Source organism: Lissotriton helveticus, chromosome 5_1 (assembly GCF_964261635.1).
Source record: "Lissotriton helveticus chromosome 5_1, aLisHel1.1, whole genome shotgun sequence".
NCBI lineage: Eukaryota > Metazoa > Chordata > Amphibia > Caudata > Salamandridae > Lissotriton > Lissotriton helveticus.
Window position 1 is genome coordinate 239,766,321 of NC_136065.1, and position 15,616 is coordinate 239,781,936.

General features: G+C 46.3%; 1 protein-coding gene across 2 annotated transcripts in view; it reads right to left on the reverse strand.

Moving 5' to 3' along the window:
* NSMF (NMDA receptor synaptonuclear signaling and neuronal migration factor) overlaps positions 1-15,616 on the reverse strand; it is a 226,443-nt gene that overhangs the window by 39,570 nt on the left and 171,257 nt on the right. For both annotated transcript variants that reach the window (XM_078642103.1, XM_078642104.1), the window contains 3 exons: positions 15,358-15,428; positions 11,724-11,803; positions 10,341-10,443 (listed from right to left, as the gene is read on the reverse strand). In XM_078642103.1, the coding sequence (XP_078498229.1) occupies positions 10,341-10,443; positions 11,724-11,803; positions 15,358-15,428 (254 nt within the window). The remainder of the gene's footprint in view (positions 1-10,340; positions 10,444-11,723; positions 11,804-15,357; positions 15,429-15,616) is intronic.

Here is a 15,616-nt window from a genome sequence, read left to right on the forward strand (position 1 = left end):
AGGTTGTGTCTTGCCCTCACACAAAGGGCTGATTTACCCCCTACTGATGTCTGGAGCCAGGGCTGGGTTGAAAGGGATTGATGAACACTTCTAAAGGTTCCTTTTTAAGTCACCCCTTGAACAGCACATCTGATGATGAGCCTGTCTGCTCTGCGTCAAGTTACCAGAGGGTGAGCACAGGTTATCTTTAATGTGTAACTAACCAACCTTGACTAGAGTGGTGGGTTCTGCCTGGCTTATGCGCATACCCTAGCCAACCAGAAACTTCATTGCTAACAATAAACTGCAGCATAATGTATAGATTTCAACAAAAATATTTGTTTGCAGCTCAAACAGATAAAAAAATTACTAAAAAAACGTGGTGATGTGTTCATGCGCCATGGAAGCCCGCACGCAAAGGTTAACTGATCATTTTTCAGTTGCTTATTTCTTTATTTGTTTGTTAAACAGGTACTAATGAGAAGAAATTGTTGCCCAGACAGTATTATCATGTGTAAAAATGTCAAAATAATAAAGTAATACTATCAAAAAATGTGCCACAGTATGACACCGAATTTTTTTTTCTTGCAGCATAATTTAGTCAATCCTGTCGCATAACTTGGCTCTTCCCTGCCTCATAATTCTAGTGGCCCTGGCTACAACAAGTAAGGGTTCTACTCAATTACAGCTGTAGTGATGAGGCAAAGGTAGAGGCGGTGCAAAGTAGCTGTGGAACAGTGCCTTCATGCTGCCACTTTCTAAGCAAGCTGACTAGAAAAATGTGAAAGTGATCCCAATCCAACCATTACCAGGGTTGGATTGGGATAAAAAATCGGCCCGGGCACACCAAAAAAAAGTGGCCCACATTTGCGTATTGCCTTTCTGCAAAACAATGCTTCAGCAAAGTTTTATGAAAAGAAAGGGGGTGGGGGGCAAGTTTTATTAACTTCACTTAGATTTTTTTTTTTATTGCACAGATTGGTTCACACAGCTGTGCCACAGATGAATGCAAGTGAGGCTTGGTTCACACAGATGTGCCACATATGAATGCAAGTGAGACCACTTCTGCTCAGGCCCCCTGTCCCGCACGATCAGCATACATTAATGGGCCGGCCCAGCAGGAGAAATGGAGTGATACCTCAGCCCATCTTCCTCTAGAAAGGTCACACAGGCACCCACTGGGCCGCTGGAGGCATTCTAACAGCACCCACAGCCCCCAGGCTGCCAAAAAAAGCAGCCCACTGCTAGAACTTGGCTACCGGCCTGTAACAGTCTAGTGTTTCGGTCCACCACCAGACAATGTAGCACTCTCTGGCCAGGTGTGGCCAGAGGGCTTAAATAAAGGGACCGGAGTCACTCGGGACTTCCGGCCCATACCAGCCAGCCAGCGTGTGGTTGTCATTTACTGTCCAGTACATATTTGTGTCCTAGCTGTTACGTCACCTTATGACCCTGGTGTCCACCACCCTTACACTGGCGACGAGGGTGGGATGAGGTGGCTCGCGTCGTGGAAGACGGCACACGCGAAAGAAAAGGAAGCCGCACCTGCACTGACTAACGGCAGCAGCGGCACACACAAAGGACACATGAAGGCAGCGGCAGAAATCTGGTGAGCAGCGTGGGGAAAGGCGGAGCAGCAAAAATTACCTGAAGCATTCCAGAGTGCCCGCACGCACCACAGAGAAGCCTGCGACGTATCCCCGAGCAATCCGCGGTGCCGAAGCAAGTGCGCGCATGCGCAGAAGCACCAGAGGCCCAGCACATTGCAGACACAGCGCGAGGGAGACGCGCGAACACGCAGGTCAGCCGACAAGCAGCCTTCAATGAAGCAAATGAAAACGAACAGCAAATAGCACTCCTGTGACACCATACGCCACAATAGAAACACGGACAGAGGGCAGAGAAGCCCTGGGGCAACAAGCACAGGCAAATACAACCAAATAGTGCCAGAACTAGTAACAAGCACTGGCAAAACCACCAGGACATAACCAAGAGGGGCAAGAGCAACGGCCTCACAACAGCAAGCATTGGCGAAGGCAGATAATTCAACACCTGGGTGATCAACAAGTACTGGCAAAAGCAAAAGAGAAAAGTCAAGGACATCAGAAAGAGGGCCATCACCACAAAGTAATACGTCATGTCAAACCAACCAGCCCCAGCAGCTCAACAACAGGCCGCACCACCTACGCAACCACCACCACCTCCAGTACACTCCCAAATTCACGCACTACTTCCGACAAGTGAGCTAATTGATCCATTTACTGTGTCACCGAGATGGAAGGTGTGGGTTGGGCGTCTCAACAATTATTTTGTGGCAACCAGAGAGATGGACGGGGCTGTTAAAAGATCACTACTCCAACACTTTGCGGGAGACGAAATATATAAACTATTTGCGCACCTCCCGAACACTGGCGTGCCCACTGAATATGACGCAGCAGTCAGAGCCTTAAATGCACATTTTGATCCCCAGCTTAACCCTCACTACGAGCGTTTCAAGTTCAGACAAGCCAGACAAAGAGAGGGAGAGTCAATGGACGCTTTCCACGCACGCCTCAGAGAGCTAGTAAGCACGTGCACCGAGGATGATCAAACCAAAGAGGTGACGGCGCAACTCATCCAAGGCTGCCGCAACAAGACTTTGCGGACGCTCATACTTCGACAGCCACGCATCACCCTAGAGGAAATTCTAATCCTTGCCCGCTCGCATGAGCTATCCGACATCCGAGCAACCGCAATGGAAGCCGCGCTTAACCAACAAACGGATCCAGCCATCAGCGTAAAAACAGAGCGGGTTGACGCCATCCGCACACCGACTCGGGGTGGGCAAGGAAGGTGGCCCACCAGAACGACACGAAAAACACCATGTGGATACTGCGGGAGAAAAGAACATAATCCAGATGGCTGCCCAGCGAAAGGGAAGATGTGCACCAAGTGCGGCATTCCTAACCCGACACGACAAACACCGTGTGGATACTGTGGGAGAAAAGAACATAATCCAGATGGCTGCCCAGCGAGAGGGAAGATGTGCACCAAGTGCGGCATTCCTAACCATTTCGCGAGCATATGTCAAGGAGGTTCCCGAGGCTGGGGCAACCCAGGAAAGAGAACACTGACGGGAGCTGTAAGACACCTCTCGCTTGAGGAACCGACAACATCGCGGTCGATGAAGACACCCTCTCGCCACCATCCGCGCCTAGACGACTCTTCAACCGAAGAAGACAATGAGTGTTATTTTGTGTTGTTTGCAGGTGACTTAAAGAAAAGACGGCGACCGCAGCTGAAGAGCAACATTGAGATTGATAGATCCTCGGTAACCGGCCTGATTGACACTGGAGCAACCGTTAACGTAATGGGTTTGCAACATTATAAAAGTCTAAACCCGAGGCCGCCACTCTCCCCATCCAAGATCAGAATCCTAACATACGGAAGTCAGAAACCGCTTCCCCTGAAAGGAAAAATGTTGGTTCAGGTAAAATCGGAGAACCAAGAAGTCACGACAACGTGAAGTTGTCGATATAGAGGCGGACATACTTGTCGGAAGCCATACCGCTGAAGATCTCAATCTGATCGCATTTGCTAATTCAGTGAAGATACTCCAAACCGATGACATCCTAGAACTGTTCCCGCAACTATTTAAAGGACTAGGAAACATTAAGAGAGAACCAGTGAAGCTGCACATTGATAAAGCAGTACAACCAGTAGCGTTAAGACACCGACAAATCCCTTTTAATCTCCGGCCACTAGTCGAGCAAGAACTCCTGAAGCTAGAACAACAGGGGGTGATTGAGAAGGTAACAGGGCCAACTCCGTGGGTGTCACCCATGGTAATAGCCAATAAAACGAAGCAACCAGGAAAAATTTGGATTTGCATCGACATGAGAATGCCCAATCAGGCCATAAAACGAGAGAGACACCTAACACCAACAGCTGATGACATTCTAGCCGACCTCAACGGCTCGCAATGGTTCTCGAAGTTGGACTTAAATGCTGGCTATCACCAGCTGAGATTAGCTGAAGAAAGCAGATACATTATGACGTTTTCGACCCATCTCGGACTCCGCCGATATAAGAGACTAAATTTTGGAATATCGTCGGCAGCGGTAATATTTCAGAATGCGGTGAGAGAGATCTTATCAGGCCTCCAAGGCGTCCTTAATGTAAGCTACGATATCTGATCCACTCTAAAACAATCGAAGAACACCATTGACAACTCCGAGCTACCCTGCAGCGGTTGGCAGAACATGGTGTGACCCTTCATAAAGAAAAATGCCAATTCTTTCGGAAAACAATTGACTTCTTCGGTACGTGTTCAGCTCAGAGGGTGTCAAAGTAGACCCCAAAAAGTCTCAAGCAATTCAACTTGCTCCTGCTCCGACCAGTGCGTCGGAAGTAAGAAGTTTTCTAGGGATCGCAACGTACTGTGCACGATTCATCCCAAATCTGGCCACGAGTGCGGAACCTTTGCGAAACCTCACAAAGAAGGAGACCCCGTGGCAGTGGACATCCGATGAGGACAAAGCATTCAACCAAGTGAAGTCAGTCTTATTGGACAGCACAACAGTGGCATACTTTGACACGACTCAGCCCACAGAGGTACTGGTTGATGCCAGCCCGGTAGGCTTAGGGGCGTTACTCACCCAAGAGACTGAACCAGGGACCTGGGTCCCGCTAGCCTTTGCGAGCAAAGCGCTCACAGCAACGGAAGCTTGATACTCACAAATAGAGCGAGAAGCACCAGCCGTCAAATGGGCATGCAATAATTTTCACTTATATGTAAGCAGCCACCCCTTCTGAGTGGTGACAGACCACCAACCACTTCTGCCATTGTTCAAAGGGACTGCTCCTCACCCACCTCCTAGGATCGAAAGGTGGGCAATACAATTGCAACATTATCAGATGGAACTGATATACCTACCCGGTGCAAAGAATCCTGCTGATTTTCTGGCTCGCCACCCGGCACTCACAGATGAACCAGCCGTTGACCAAGAATCAAAGACTGAAGAGTTTGTCAACATGATCTCCCAGTGGTCGTGCCCGCGTGCTCTGTCGATTGATGTGATAAAAACACACATGGACACGGATGTAAACCTCAAACAAGTAGCCGAGGCCCTGAAGAGCGGATCTTGGGAAGGTTTTCTCAAAATTGTCCAACGATGGAATGAGGCCAACAGAACTCGCCTAGGGAAGTTCTGGAGAGTTCGTGATGAGCTTAGTGCTACAGAAAATGGCATCATCCTGAGGGACTCATGGGTCGTGATATCAAAAGGCTTACAAGAACAGGCCACAATCCTCGCACATGAAGGCCACCAAGGCACTGGAAGAATGAAATTAAGGATGAGGGAAAAAGTCTGGTTCCCTGATCTAGAGGAAAGTGTAGACACAGTGGTACGTAATTGTAGAGCCTGACAGCTCACCCGCAACTCTGAAGCCCCAGCTCCAGTAATCACGGAAGATCCGGCTCCGTCGCCTTGGTCGTGGATAAGCCTTGATTTCGTAAGTTTCCCTGATGGAAGAGTTACAGTGGTCCTCGTCGATAGTTACACAAAATTTCCCATAGTAGAAGTGTCACCTTCTACAAGTTTTGCAAACATTCAACCGATCCTGAACAAGCCATTTGCCCTATTTGGCCTGCCTCACGTCCTCAAGACAGACAACGGACCTCCGTTCCAAGGTAGCGAGTTCAAGGATTTTCTGAAAGGACTAGGAATAAAGCACCACCAAATTACTCCGCAGTGGCCACAAGCCAATGGAGAAGTTGAGCGGTTTATGCGCACCATCAACAAAGCTCTGCGCATAGCAACAGCGGAGGAAAGGGATCCGGAAGTAGCTCTCCAACACTTCTTAAGAGAATACAGAAGCACACCGCACTGCACGACGCAACGATCTCCCTGGTCACTCATGCTGACAGGCACTCGGCGTGACCTGCTACCCATGGCTGACAACTGGGATCCTGAACCATACGACCCGGCAGGCACACAAGAAAGAAGGCGCAGTACCAACGACAAGGTCAGTTGTTGACGAAGGGCGGGTACCCGTTTGGTGATCCCAGGGAGCTCCGTGCTGATATGGAACAGGCGGTCTGGTGAAAAATTCCGTACTCCCTATGAGCCTGGGCCATGGACTGTGAAGTCAATGAAAGGAACGGCCTTTACTGTGGAACGAGATGGGGAAGTGATAACAAGAAACATATCCTGGTTCAAGCAAGTTCCGCCATTAGCCAGAACACCTCAAGCCACAGAACCATCACCGAGTGTGGAACCTTAATTGGACAATTCTGGAGACAACCCTAGTGAAATCGCAGCAGCAAGTCCCACAAGGCCATCACCATCCAGGACCACCAACCCCGGATGTGTGACGAGTGGCAGACGGTGGGTGAGTCCTGGACAAGAGCAGGAAGTCCGCCAGCGGCCGTATAATCTCCAACCGAATCCACGGCCCAACCAGAGACTAGCAGATTTTGCATGTTAAGGTGTTCATTAATTTTGTTAAAGGACTAATTTGGGATGGGATGTAACGGTCTAGTGTTTCGGTCCGAAGCACCACCAGACAATGTAGTACTCTCTGTCCAGGCGTGGCCAGAGGGCTCAAATAAAGGGACCGGAGTCGCTCGGGACTTCCGGTCCATACCAGCCAGCCAGCATGTGGTTGTCATTTACTGTCCAGTACATATTTGTGTCCTAGCTGTTACGCCACTTTATGACCCTGGTGTCCACCACCCTTACACGGCCCTTTGGCCATTTCCCGAGTGCCTGCGTTACCAATCCGACCCTGCCCACTACTAAGTTTCGCCGTCGCATTACCACTCTATTTACCGGTGATTTCAAGCTCGAGGTCCGACACGCAGAATAACGTCCAGAAATGAGCAGACCAATTTACTGCGTGGTTTTCCCACGAAACCACTGACTTTTCACCTGATATTAGCAAGTGATTTTGCAGGTAAAATTTGGAATCGTGTAGAGTGGTAACTCCACAAAATCGACGGAATTATCAGTCTTCACTACTCGTGTCGACAGTCTACTGTTAGAGGGGTTCACTCCTCAGTGTCCTTCCGCTGTAGTCGTGCACTTCTCCCGACAAAAAAGAACGCCGCCTTCGTAGACATAAAAACACACCTCGCGGCGGAGCCGGCCATCCTACTATCGATCACCCGAGAGATCGATCGACTCAAGAAGCCCTGGGTTTGAGCGGAATGCGCTGCCCGCTGTGAGCTTGGACAGGAATAGAGCGGGGGCGAAAGATAGCGAGACATGCGGTACGCTGCAGTGGAAACGTTGGATGCTAAATGCCCGCAGGGCTTTGGGCTTGGCCTGTGAAGGCACCCGTCGCTGTCAACAACTATCACAGCAGAGGGGTGGAAGAAGAGCAGACTGGAGGGAAGGCCCACAGCCAGAACGGTGACCTTTACACCCCACGACGCCTCCCCTCCCTCTGCCTCGTCCGGGGCCTCGCTGCTCCCCAATGCGACAGAAGCGCGGGCGGTGGGCGCGCGAAGCTCTGCAGAGCAGACGCCGCATCCCGACAGCAGCGTCCGATCAATTGCAGTATTACTGGCACCGGTGGAGGGACGTGAGAGCACGTACGCCGCAGACGACGTGCGTCACACGCGGCGATCCATCACCACAGGCTCGGCAAGGCGACCGAAATGTCACCGAGAGGTGTTAAACTCCACACCTTTACCACAGGAGCCCTTCTCAGCTCCTGCGGAACAAATGTGTCCAGATCCATAACAATGAGGATTTAATTGGGAAGAAGCAAAACAAAGACAAGATCACACACTGACAGCTCAGTGACTAGGACCCAGGGACAGCCATCCCGAAACAGCAGAGAGCACATGGCTTCGGCTCAGAACATATCAGCAATGGACGACTCGGAAACCCGAAGATCACTTGCTGAGGAACCGCAAATAGTCCGCACAACGGCAGACAGCGATATACGGATGCAGAATAGATACATGGCATTTAAGATCAAACAGCACTTAATGACAAGAACCTGGTTCATGTAAATACATTTGACTAAAAAAACAAGATAAATATTGATATTGAAATGAAATGGTGAGAGCCACATTGAATTTCCCAATTGCTCAACTTCTTAAGGATGAAAGGATGGGTCAGTACAGCCAGGACTGGGGAGTGTGCATATAATGTTTATGAAAATGTGCAGCTGCTGCATTAAATAATTGATACAAAACTTTGGATCTGCTCCCAGGATCTCCATTACGTGTTCTTTCCTGTATTAGATGTGATAATTATCTCACTCGATAAAATCCAAGACCGATGTGTTTGGAATTGTCCGAACAGTATAACTACCGTCTTTTTCCAAGATATGCCTGAAAAATGGGGCATAACGTGGATTTTGGTGCTTACTGCCCTATAACTTTTTTGTCTTAGTTTTTGCCGACACATTTTCCCTTAAGTATACAGCCGAAAGTTTGGCCTGTCAAGATTTACCTGGGGAAAATTACCGGTGTGCAGTGTTTGCCACAACACTCATCATTTCAACATGTGTGGTAACTTGTGTACTTGTCTAGAAACTCATTTTGTTTGCTTTTTTCTGTATGAATAATACGCCAGCCTATAGTATACCCTCTGCTGTGAGTGTGACAATGTGACACGCTATCTTTTAAGTATGAATGTGCACACGAATGTCTTCAGGACAATGTAAGTGTCTGAATGCCTGATAACACTACTTTCTAGATTTACCTATAACCAGGGCAGTACAAAGTCCTGATGGAAATACCATTACCTCACTGTCATGGTATTACACCAGGGTGTTTTATTATGTCCCAATTCTGGTGTCACTGGTCACACACATAATTGCCATGTCAGACCCGATTTACCAGCAGAAATGCTTAGAGGAGTCGTTAAGGGATTAGATGGAACCCTTGTGCCCACCATATTTGTGGCAGCAAAAAAAACAGACTCGGCCCACCTGTTAGCTGCTGTGTACTTGGCAGCATGATTCAAAGGGCAGGAATGTTGCGTAGTTCACAGCATGGGTAACAGTCTACTAACCAATGCCGTGAAAGGTGGTGACCACGACCCACACTTTCAATCCTGCTGCTTGAACTAATTTGATGGATGTACTGTAAAGCGCACATTCACCCAAGGGTATCTTGGCGCTGAATAACAGGTGTTTACTGTTACCCAACTCGAGGGTGCTCATTTTATCGACCTTGGAAGGATAAAAGACTGAGTGGACCTACCAGGATTTTATACCTGTGACCATGAGGTCAAACACAGGGCATTGCAGTGGACGCATTAGCCCACTAAGCCACCAGACCCGGCGGTGGGTGTGCAGAGGGCAGAACTGGTATCTTGAAAAGTGGTTTCTCAGAGTCCCCAACAGCTGGTGGCGGCTGAGGTCTATGGGCACCTTGTGCCCTTCCTGCCGAGCAACATGGTGACTTTCCGGGCTCACTTGCTCTACTGGATGCACCAACAGGGCACCACAGGTTACCGGCTGAGGTGGCACCAGTAATTCTTCTCATTGACCCCGCCTCCAAGTGTGCAGATGAGCAAAAGCGCTGAGATGACTGAGCAGTAGCACCAGCTAGGAGATTTGGTTAACCTCATAGAAGCTATGGAACAACCAGCTCCAGTGCTGGACGTTCCATTGTGCAGGTGAGGTTCGAACGTTCAACGGCCGACGGCAGCACTACGGAGGTAGTGGTGCCATCGGCCGTTGAACGTGCGCAGCAATTAAGGGGTTAAAGCTTTATCTGCAAGAGCTGCAGCAGAAACAAAGGCACAGCAGCTTAGCAGCAGGCGTGTGGGGGCACAAGTAGACAAGGATCTCTGAGCTGCTGTGTCAGCAAACAACTTGTGATTCAAGATGTGATCAGGATTCCATTATTTCAAACATATGAACGTAATAAATAATCATTGTTTATGCATCAGCACATAAAGTAGATGGAGCAAAATAAGGGGTGTCTCTTAAAGGATGACCTGCTCAGCAGCCCCTTCCGCCGGCTTAGGACAGCAAGGAAGAACCACTGATCCTTTCTCACTCTAAGCAGTGAGAAGCGTATGTATACTGGGACTGCAAAATGCTGACAACGTCATAACCCTCTTACTTCACTTGCAAGAATGATTAAAACATTTCTGTACGTCGAATGTCACTCAGTAGCATTCAAGTCCTGAATACATTTCAACAGTAGCATCCTCAAGTTTAGGTATTGGATGAGTGCTGCTGGAAGGTTATGCTGCTTTATTTATATGTAACCAAATGACTGCTAGTTATGAGTTCAACTAATCCCCAGATTTATGTCAATCTAGTGGCCTCAGGTGCTTGTAGGCAAAGTTAAAGGCAACTGCTGAAGCAGTAGATGCAGGAACTTAACAACATTTCTAGACAATACCCACCTTCTCCCCATTCGGGTTGCCCAGCACGTAGCAGCCCATGATGTGGATGATATTTGGCTCTGGATTCATCTTGCTCATGAGTCTGCTCAGCTTTCTCCAGAAGCTGGAAAAGAATAATAAGAAGCAGGAGGCATCACAAAGCAAGCTATTGTGAATCAGACTGAACAATCCCAAAGCAGAAACTACATGAGTCTGTCTCGCTCATCTATGTCCAAATACACTGAGAACAGTTCCAGGAGAGCTCATGGGGGAGGTGTCTTGTGAGTCAGATTTAGGCCCAGCAGGGCGAGAATTATGCCAGGTTTTCAGAATAATACGAGACTGCCTTATGTGAGATTTTATTGTAATAGCTAATGTGTTTTTCCCTTAAATTGTAATTATTGTCATATCCTTCTTCCTGTTTCTTCTTTTCTCCCATACCCCCCTTCTTCTTTAATCTTCAATAAAATCAAACTTAAAAAAAAAAAAAAGAAAGAAATTTCATTTAGATTTCATGCACACATATGCATTTTAGGAGGATATCTTGAAAATGAGGCATGGATCTGGCTCTCCTGTACCTGCATTGGACAGCTCAGGATCTATGTAAGAGTGTCATATCCACTAGCAGGACATGCTGTTTTGTCAGCTTTAGTAGTCCCTTGGTCAACAAACAATACTACATGATGGAACAGTGACTCCTAACAGATCTTAGTTCTGCGCTCTCTTTGGCAACAGATAGATCATGACTTTATCGTTCCGTTTTCATTGCTGCCCGTGATGCACAACCACATCACACATAAATAATTAGAAAGGATGGCAACGAAAATAGAACAGTAGCATTTGGAGGTACCATGAGTATTAGATTGTATTTTTTATTCGTTTGGAGGTTATTTGTTTTAAAGACCCAATGAGTTATTGCATCTGCCAGATTGGTGCTTCATAACCTAAGTAATAATGACATTTGTGATATTCAGTGCAGCGTGAGAGGGGAAAAGAGTCCCTAACACCCAGAGTTAGGATTACCAAGTGATGAAAGGGTGCATCACATTACCCTGTCCCCTAACTTGCTGATGGGTAGCTTTCATGTTTATTCGGTAGTTAATCACAGTCATGAAGTTTTACCATGGGTAGTGCACGCTATATTCAAAATAAACACAATAATGTTAGATGGATATTAGAGAGCGTTAGAGGCATGCCGAAAGGGAACAAAACTCCATCCATGCAGTAGATCACGTTCAAGACATATCAGTAGGAGATGAATTCTCTAGACTGAGTCGTCCATTCGGAAGGATCAACTATTAAAAGAATGGATCTATCTTTCAAGACATTAAAACAAAGTTCCCCCCCCCAACCTTCTTATACTCCCGCGCCTTCTGATAACATGGGCGAAACAATGTCACTCACACAATCATGTCTTCCTCCTTTTCCACTTTTGCAAAGGTGGCAACCTTATTCTTCAACAGGTACAAGTGTCCGGGGCCACCCTGTAAGGAAAAGAAAGGTGCTGTCAGTGTCTGTGTTTACCTTGTTGAGCAGCGAAGGGACATGAAAATAAGTCCCTGCACTGCTGCGATTACCACAGATTTCTTAGTGGCCTCGGAGGTCAGGGGGGACAGGTGCATACAAAGAGAAGTTCAGCAAGGACACCTCATGGCAAAGACATAGCAACAGTGACTCTAAATGGCCAGTTGGAGAATAGTTTTGTCCAAGGGTTGACCACAGCAGTTCCAGGAACCCATATGCCCATTTCACAGCCATCATTTATGAAGACAGAAATCTCCTTATCCTAGATTTCCTCCTACATTTACAGGAAATTTCCAACTTGAAAGGAATTTCCAAAAGTCTAATGGTGTTCATATGCAGATGTAAAAAAAAGTCACAGATTTCCAAGAATATTTTATCACTCGTGCTTTGTTCACCAAAAGAAAAATTCACATGACTTAGTACAGCTTATGTTTGTATTTACAGGTGTGTTTTTTCCCTGTGAATAGACCCTTTGCCTTAGACCTATACTAAATATGAAGCTGTTGGCTATGCCTCCCCACTGCATAACATATTTACTCTTGACTTTTTTAAGAGTAGTTTCACATGTGCTTCTAAAGTGGGAAATGCCATGGAAAATTTTGTGAATACTCACAAAGTTTTGACTTTATGGGTGTGTACAAAAGAAAGCCTCCCTTCAGGATTTACATTTTACAAATGGAATTCCAAAAAATTGGCCGTTTAAATGAGGCGTAGATCCACAAACATGTAAGTGACTCTGGCCCCTCTCCTCATCTATTAGTGAAGGAGTGACGGAAAGAAGTGTTTTTAACAGAAACATCTGTAGCTGACAACCTGAATTTAAAGGATCTATTTCCGGTCACCAATGTCATAGGGTGCAAGGGTTGGAGGTCTAACAAGGATAAAGTCTGCACAGTCTTGTGCAGAAAATGTTAAGGAGCTGAAAAGTACAACTCACTTGTACACAAACAGCCAGTAATATTCAGCGTGTTTTCATTTTTTCTATTTCTCTTGTATTTGTTAGTGATGCAGTCTCTTTCATTTTTGCTATTAAAAAACAAGCATTCCATTTTGCAAGAAAATTGCCTACGTTCCCATTACATATACAAGTAAAGGGCAGGAACTTTTTTGGGCGACTAGTTTTAGGTAGCCACATGGTGTCAAAGGCTAAACAACATCTCTATTGGCATCTGTGGCTCGTCCACCCACAAGAAGAAAGAGTGTATTTTAAACAAGTCTTTCAGAAATATTACAATACACAATAATAAAAAATTATATGGTCTTGCGTACATAAATGTATCATTGGAAACAGGAAAGCAAAAGCTGAATCAAAGATTGCATAACTCATACACATGCGTACACATTTAAAGAACACTATATCACAACGTAGTAGCTGTCCATTTCCTCTCAGAACAGAGCTCATCCTCCCATCACATGTTAACTCTATGCTTGCCTTTGAGCTCAGCTGTCCTTTGGCTAAGTATGCCCTATACAAATACCACGAAATTAACAAAAGAGGGAGGTAGAGTAAACGAAGTAGGATTCTTACTCCACAAACTGACATGTATAAACAAAAGGAATCCTACCAGAGGAGACGTGTTACCCAAAGGATATGGGAGCACTCAGTGTTTTTTAAAATACCCCTCACACACCAAAAGGCCCCTTGGTGTCATGCTTCATCATCGGGGTCTTCGCACCCCTCTACCGGGATGCGGCGTGCTACGACCCACGACTACGCGGGAGCACTGATAAATGACTATGTGTGGTGTGTGTGGTGCAAGTGATAAATCAATTAATGTGAGTGGTGGTAGATAGTGACTGGTTTAAAAAGTACCTGGCTCGTAGGTGAAAGAAAAATTGTATTCAGGACCTCGGGCTGGCACTGTTAAAAGAAGTGAAGTGCGAGGTAACTTCTGTCATGTTAATGGACAGTACCTCTTGTGTGCGTCAATATGTTTCGGAGCAAACGCTCCTTCTTCAGGACGGGAGCACAACTTCCCCACCTTACTCACGTTTTACTACTTAGTAACTCAAAAATTAATCTTGGTTAACAAAAAGTGAAAAAAAAATGTAAGTGATAAAAAGGCTATAATGTGCCTACAGCGGTTTTTGGCTCAGGACACATGCAATTGCATGACTTAATAGATGTGGTTTGCTTGCTTCATGAGCTCACAGGGGCGTCTGGGGGATAATTGCTATTTTGTGCAATAGACCGGGGACGAGTATTCACCGTCTTACCCCACACGCAGCTCCGCTCGTGCCATCGAGCGGAGCTGCGTGTGGGGTAAGACGGTGAATACTCGTCCCCGGTCTATTGCACAAAATAGCAATTATCCCCCAGACGCCCCTGTGAGCTCATGAAGCAAGCAAACCACATCTATTAAGTCATGCAATTGCATGTGTCCTGAGCCAAAAACCGCTGTAGGCACATTATAGCCTTTTTATCACTTACATTTTTTTTTCACTTTTTGTTAACCAAGATTAATTTTTGAGTTACTAAGTAGTAAAACGTGAGTAAGGTGGGGAAGTTGTGCTCCCGTCCTGAAGAAGGAGCGTTTGCTCCGAAACATGTCGACGCACACAAGAGGTACTGTCCATTAACATGACAGAAGTTACCTCGCACTTCACTTCTTTTAACAGTGCCAGCCCGAGGTCCTGAATAAAATTTTTCTTTCACCTACAAGCCAGGTACTTTTTAAACAAGTCACTATCTACCACCACTCACATTAATTGCTTTATCACTTGCACCACACACACCACACATAGTCATTTATCAGTGCTCCCGCGTAGTCGTAGGTCGTAGCACGCCGCATCCCGGTAGAGGGGTGCGAAGACCCCGATGATGAAGCATGACACCAAGGGGCCTTTTGGTGTGTGAGGGGTATTTTAAAAAACACTGAGTGCTCCCATATCCTTTGGGTAACACATCTCCTCTGGTAGGATTCCTTTTGTTTATACACCTATACAAATACCAAACACATACAAAAGCTGGAAAAAACCAAGGAAATGGTGTGTTCTAAGCAAACTAACACCACCGACCTCCTCTTTAGCACCAAAAATGTTTGTGTAGATGATATAAGACATCTTCAGTTTGAAGAAAGGAGTCAATTGAGAAACACATCAGAAAATAAATGTCCCCTTTAGAGCAAAAGGGTCTCTTGGATGCGTTGAATCATTTCCAGGAACTGCATAATCAGCACGCTTCACTGATTCGTTTGAAAGGCATTTGTTTTTATCAAACCTGTAGGTGAGTTATCCTGTAGGCTTGTCAACACACTCAGAAGGGTCATTAGATAGTTTCAATGATAAGATCCTTTAATTAAAAGCCACAACTAATTGAAGTTGGAAATGCAGGTAGTGGAGCTCTATACTCTCGAATCAGAGTTACTGAAGGAAAAGGAAGTCTCCTCAAGTAAAACTGGAGAATCCTTGGGAAAGAACTCAATAAAAAAGGGGTTTCCAAAAATGTGTGGTTGGAAATATCACCATACACCAGGTGAATAGAAAAAAGTGAGCGAATCATGAGGGTACACACCTGACAGAAAATCAGCATCTTCCAAATCTTGCAGCCTTTTCGGTAAATATTCAACTTTTTCTCGATTTCCTCTGCAGGAGACACAGAGAGGGTGTTAAACACAATGAATTGAACACGTGATTAACCACGACAAGAAAATTCAATGAAGGTCCGAATGAGTGAAAACTTGTGAGTGAAAACTGAATAAGGGATCAGTAGGAAAGAGCCAAGACTCCTCATGTTGCTGTATGGCACTGTCTGTCTTTTAGTTGGTCACTGA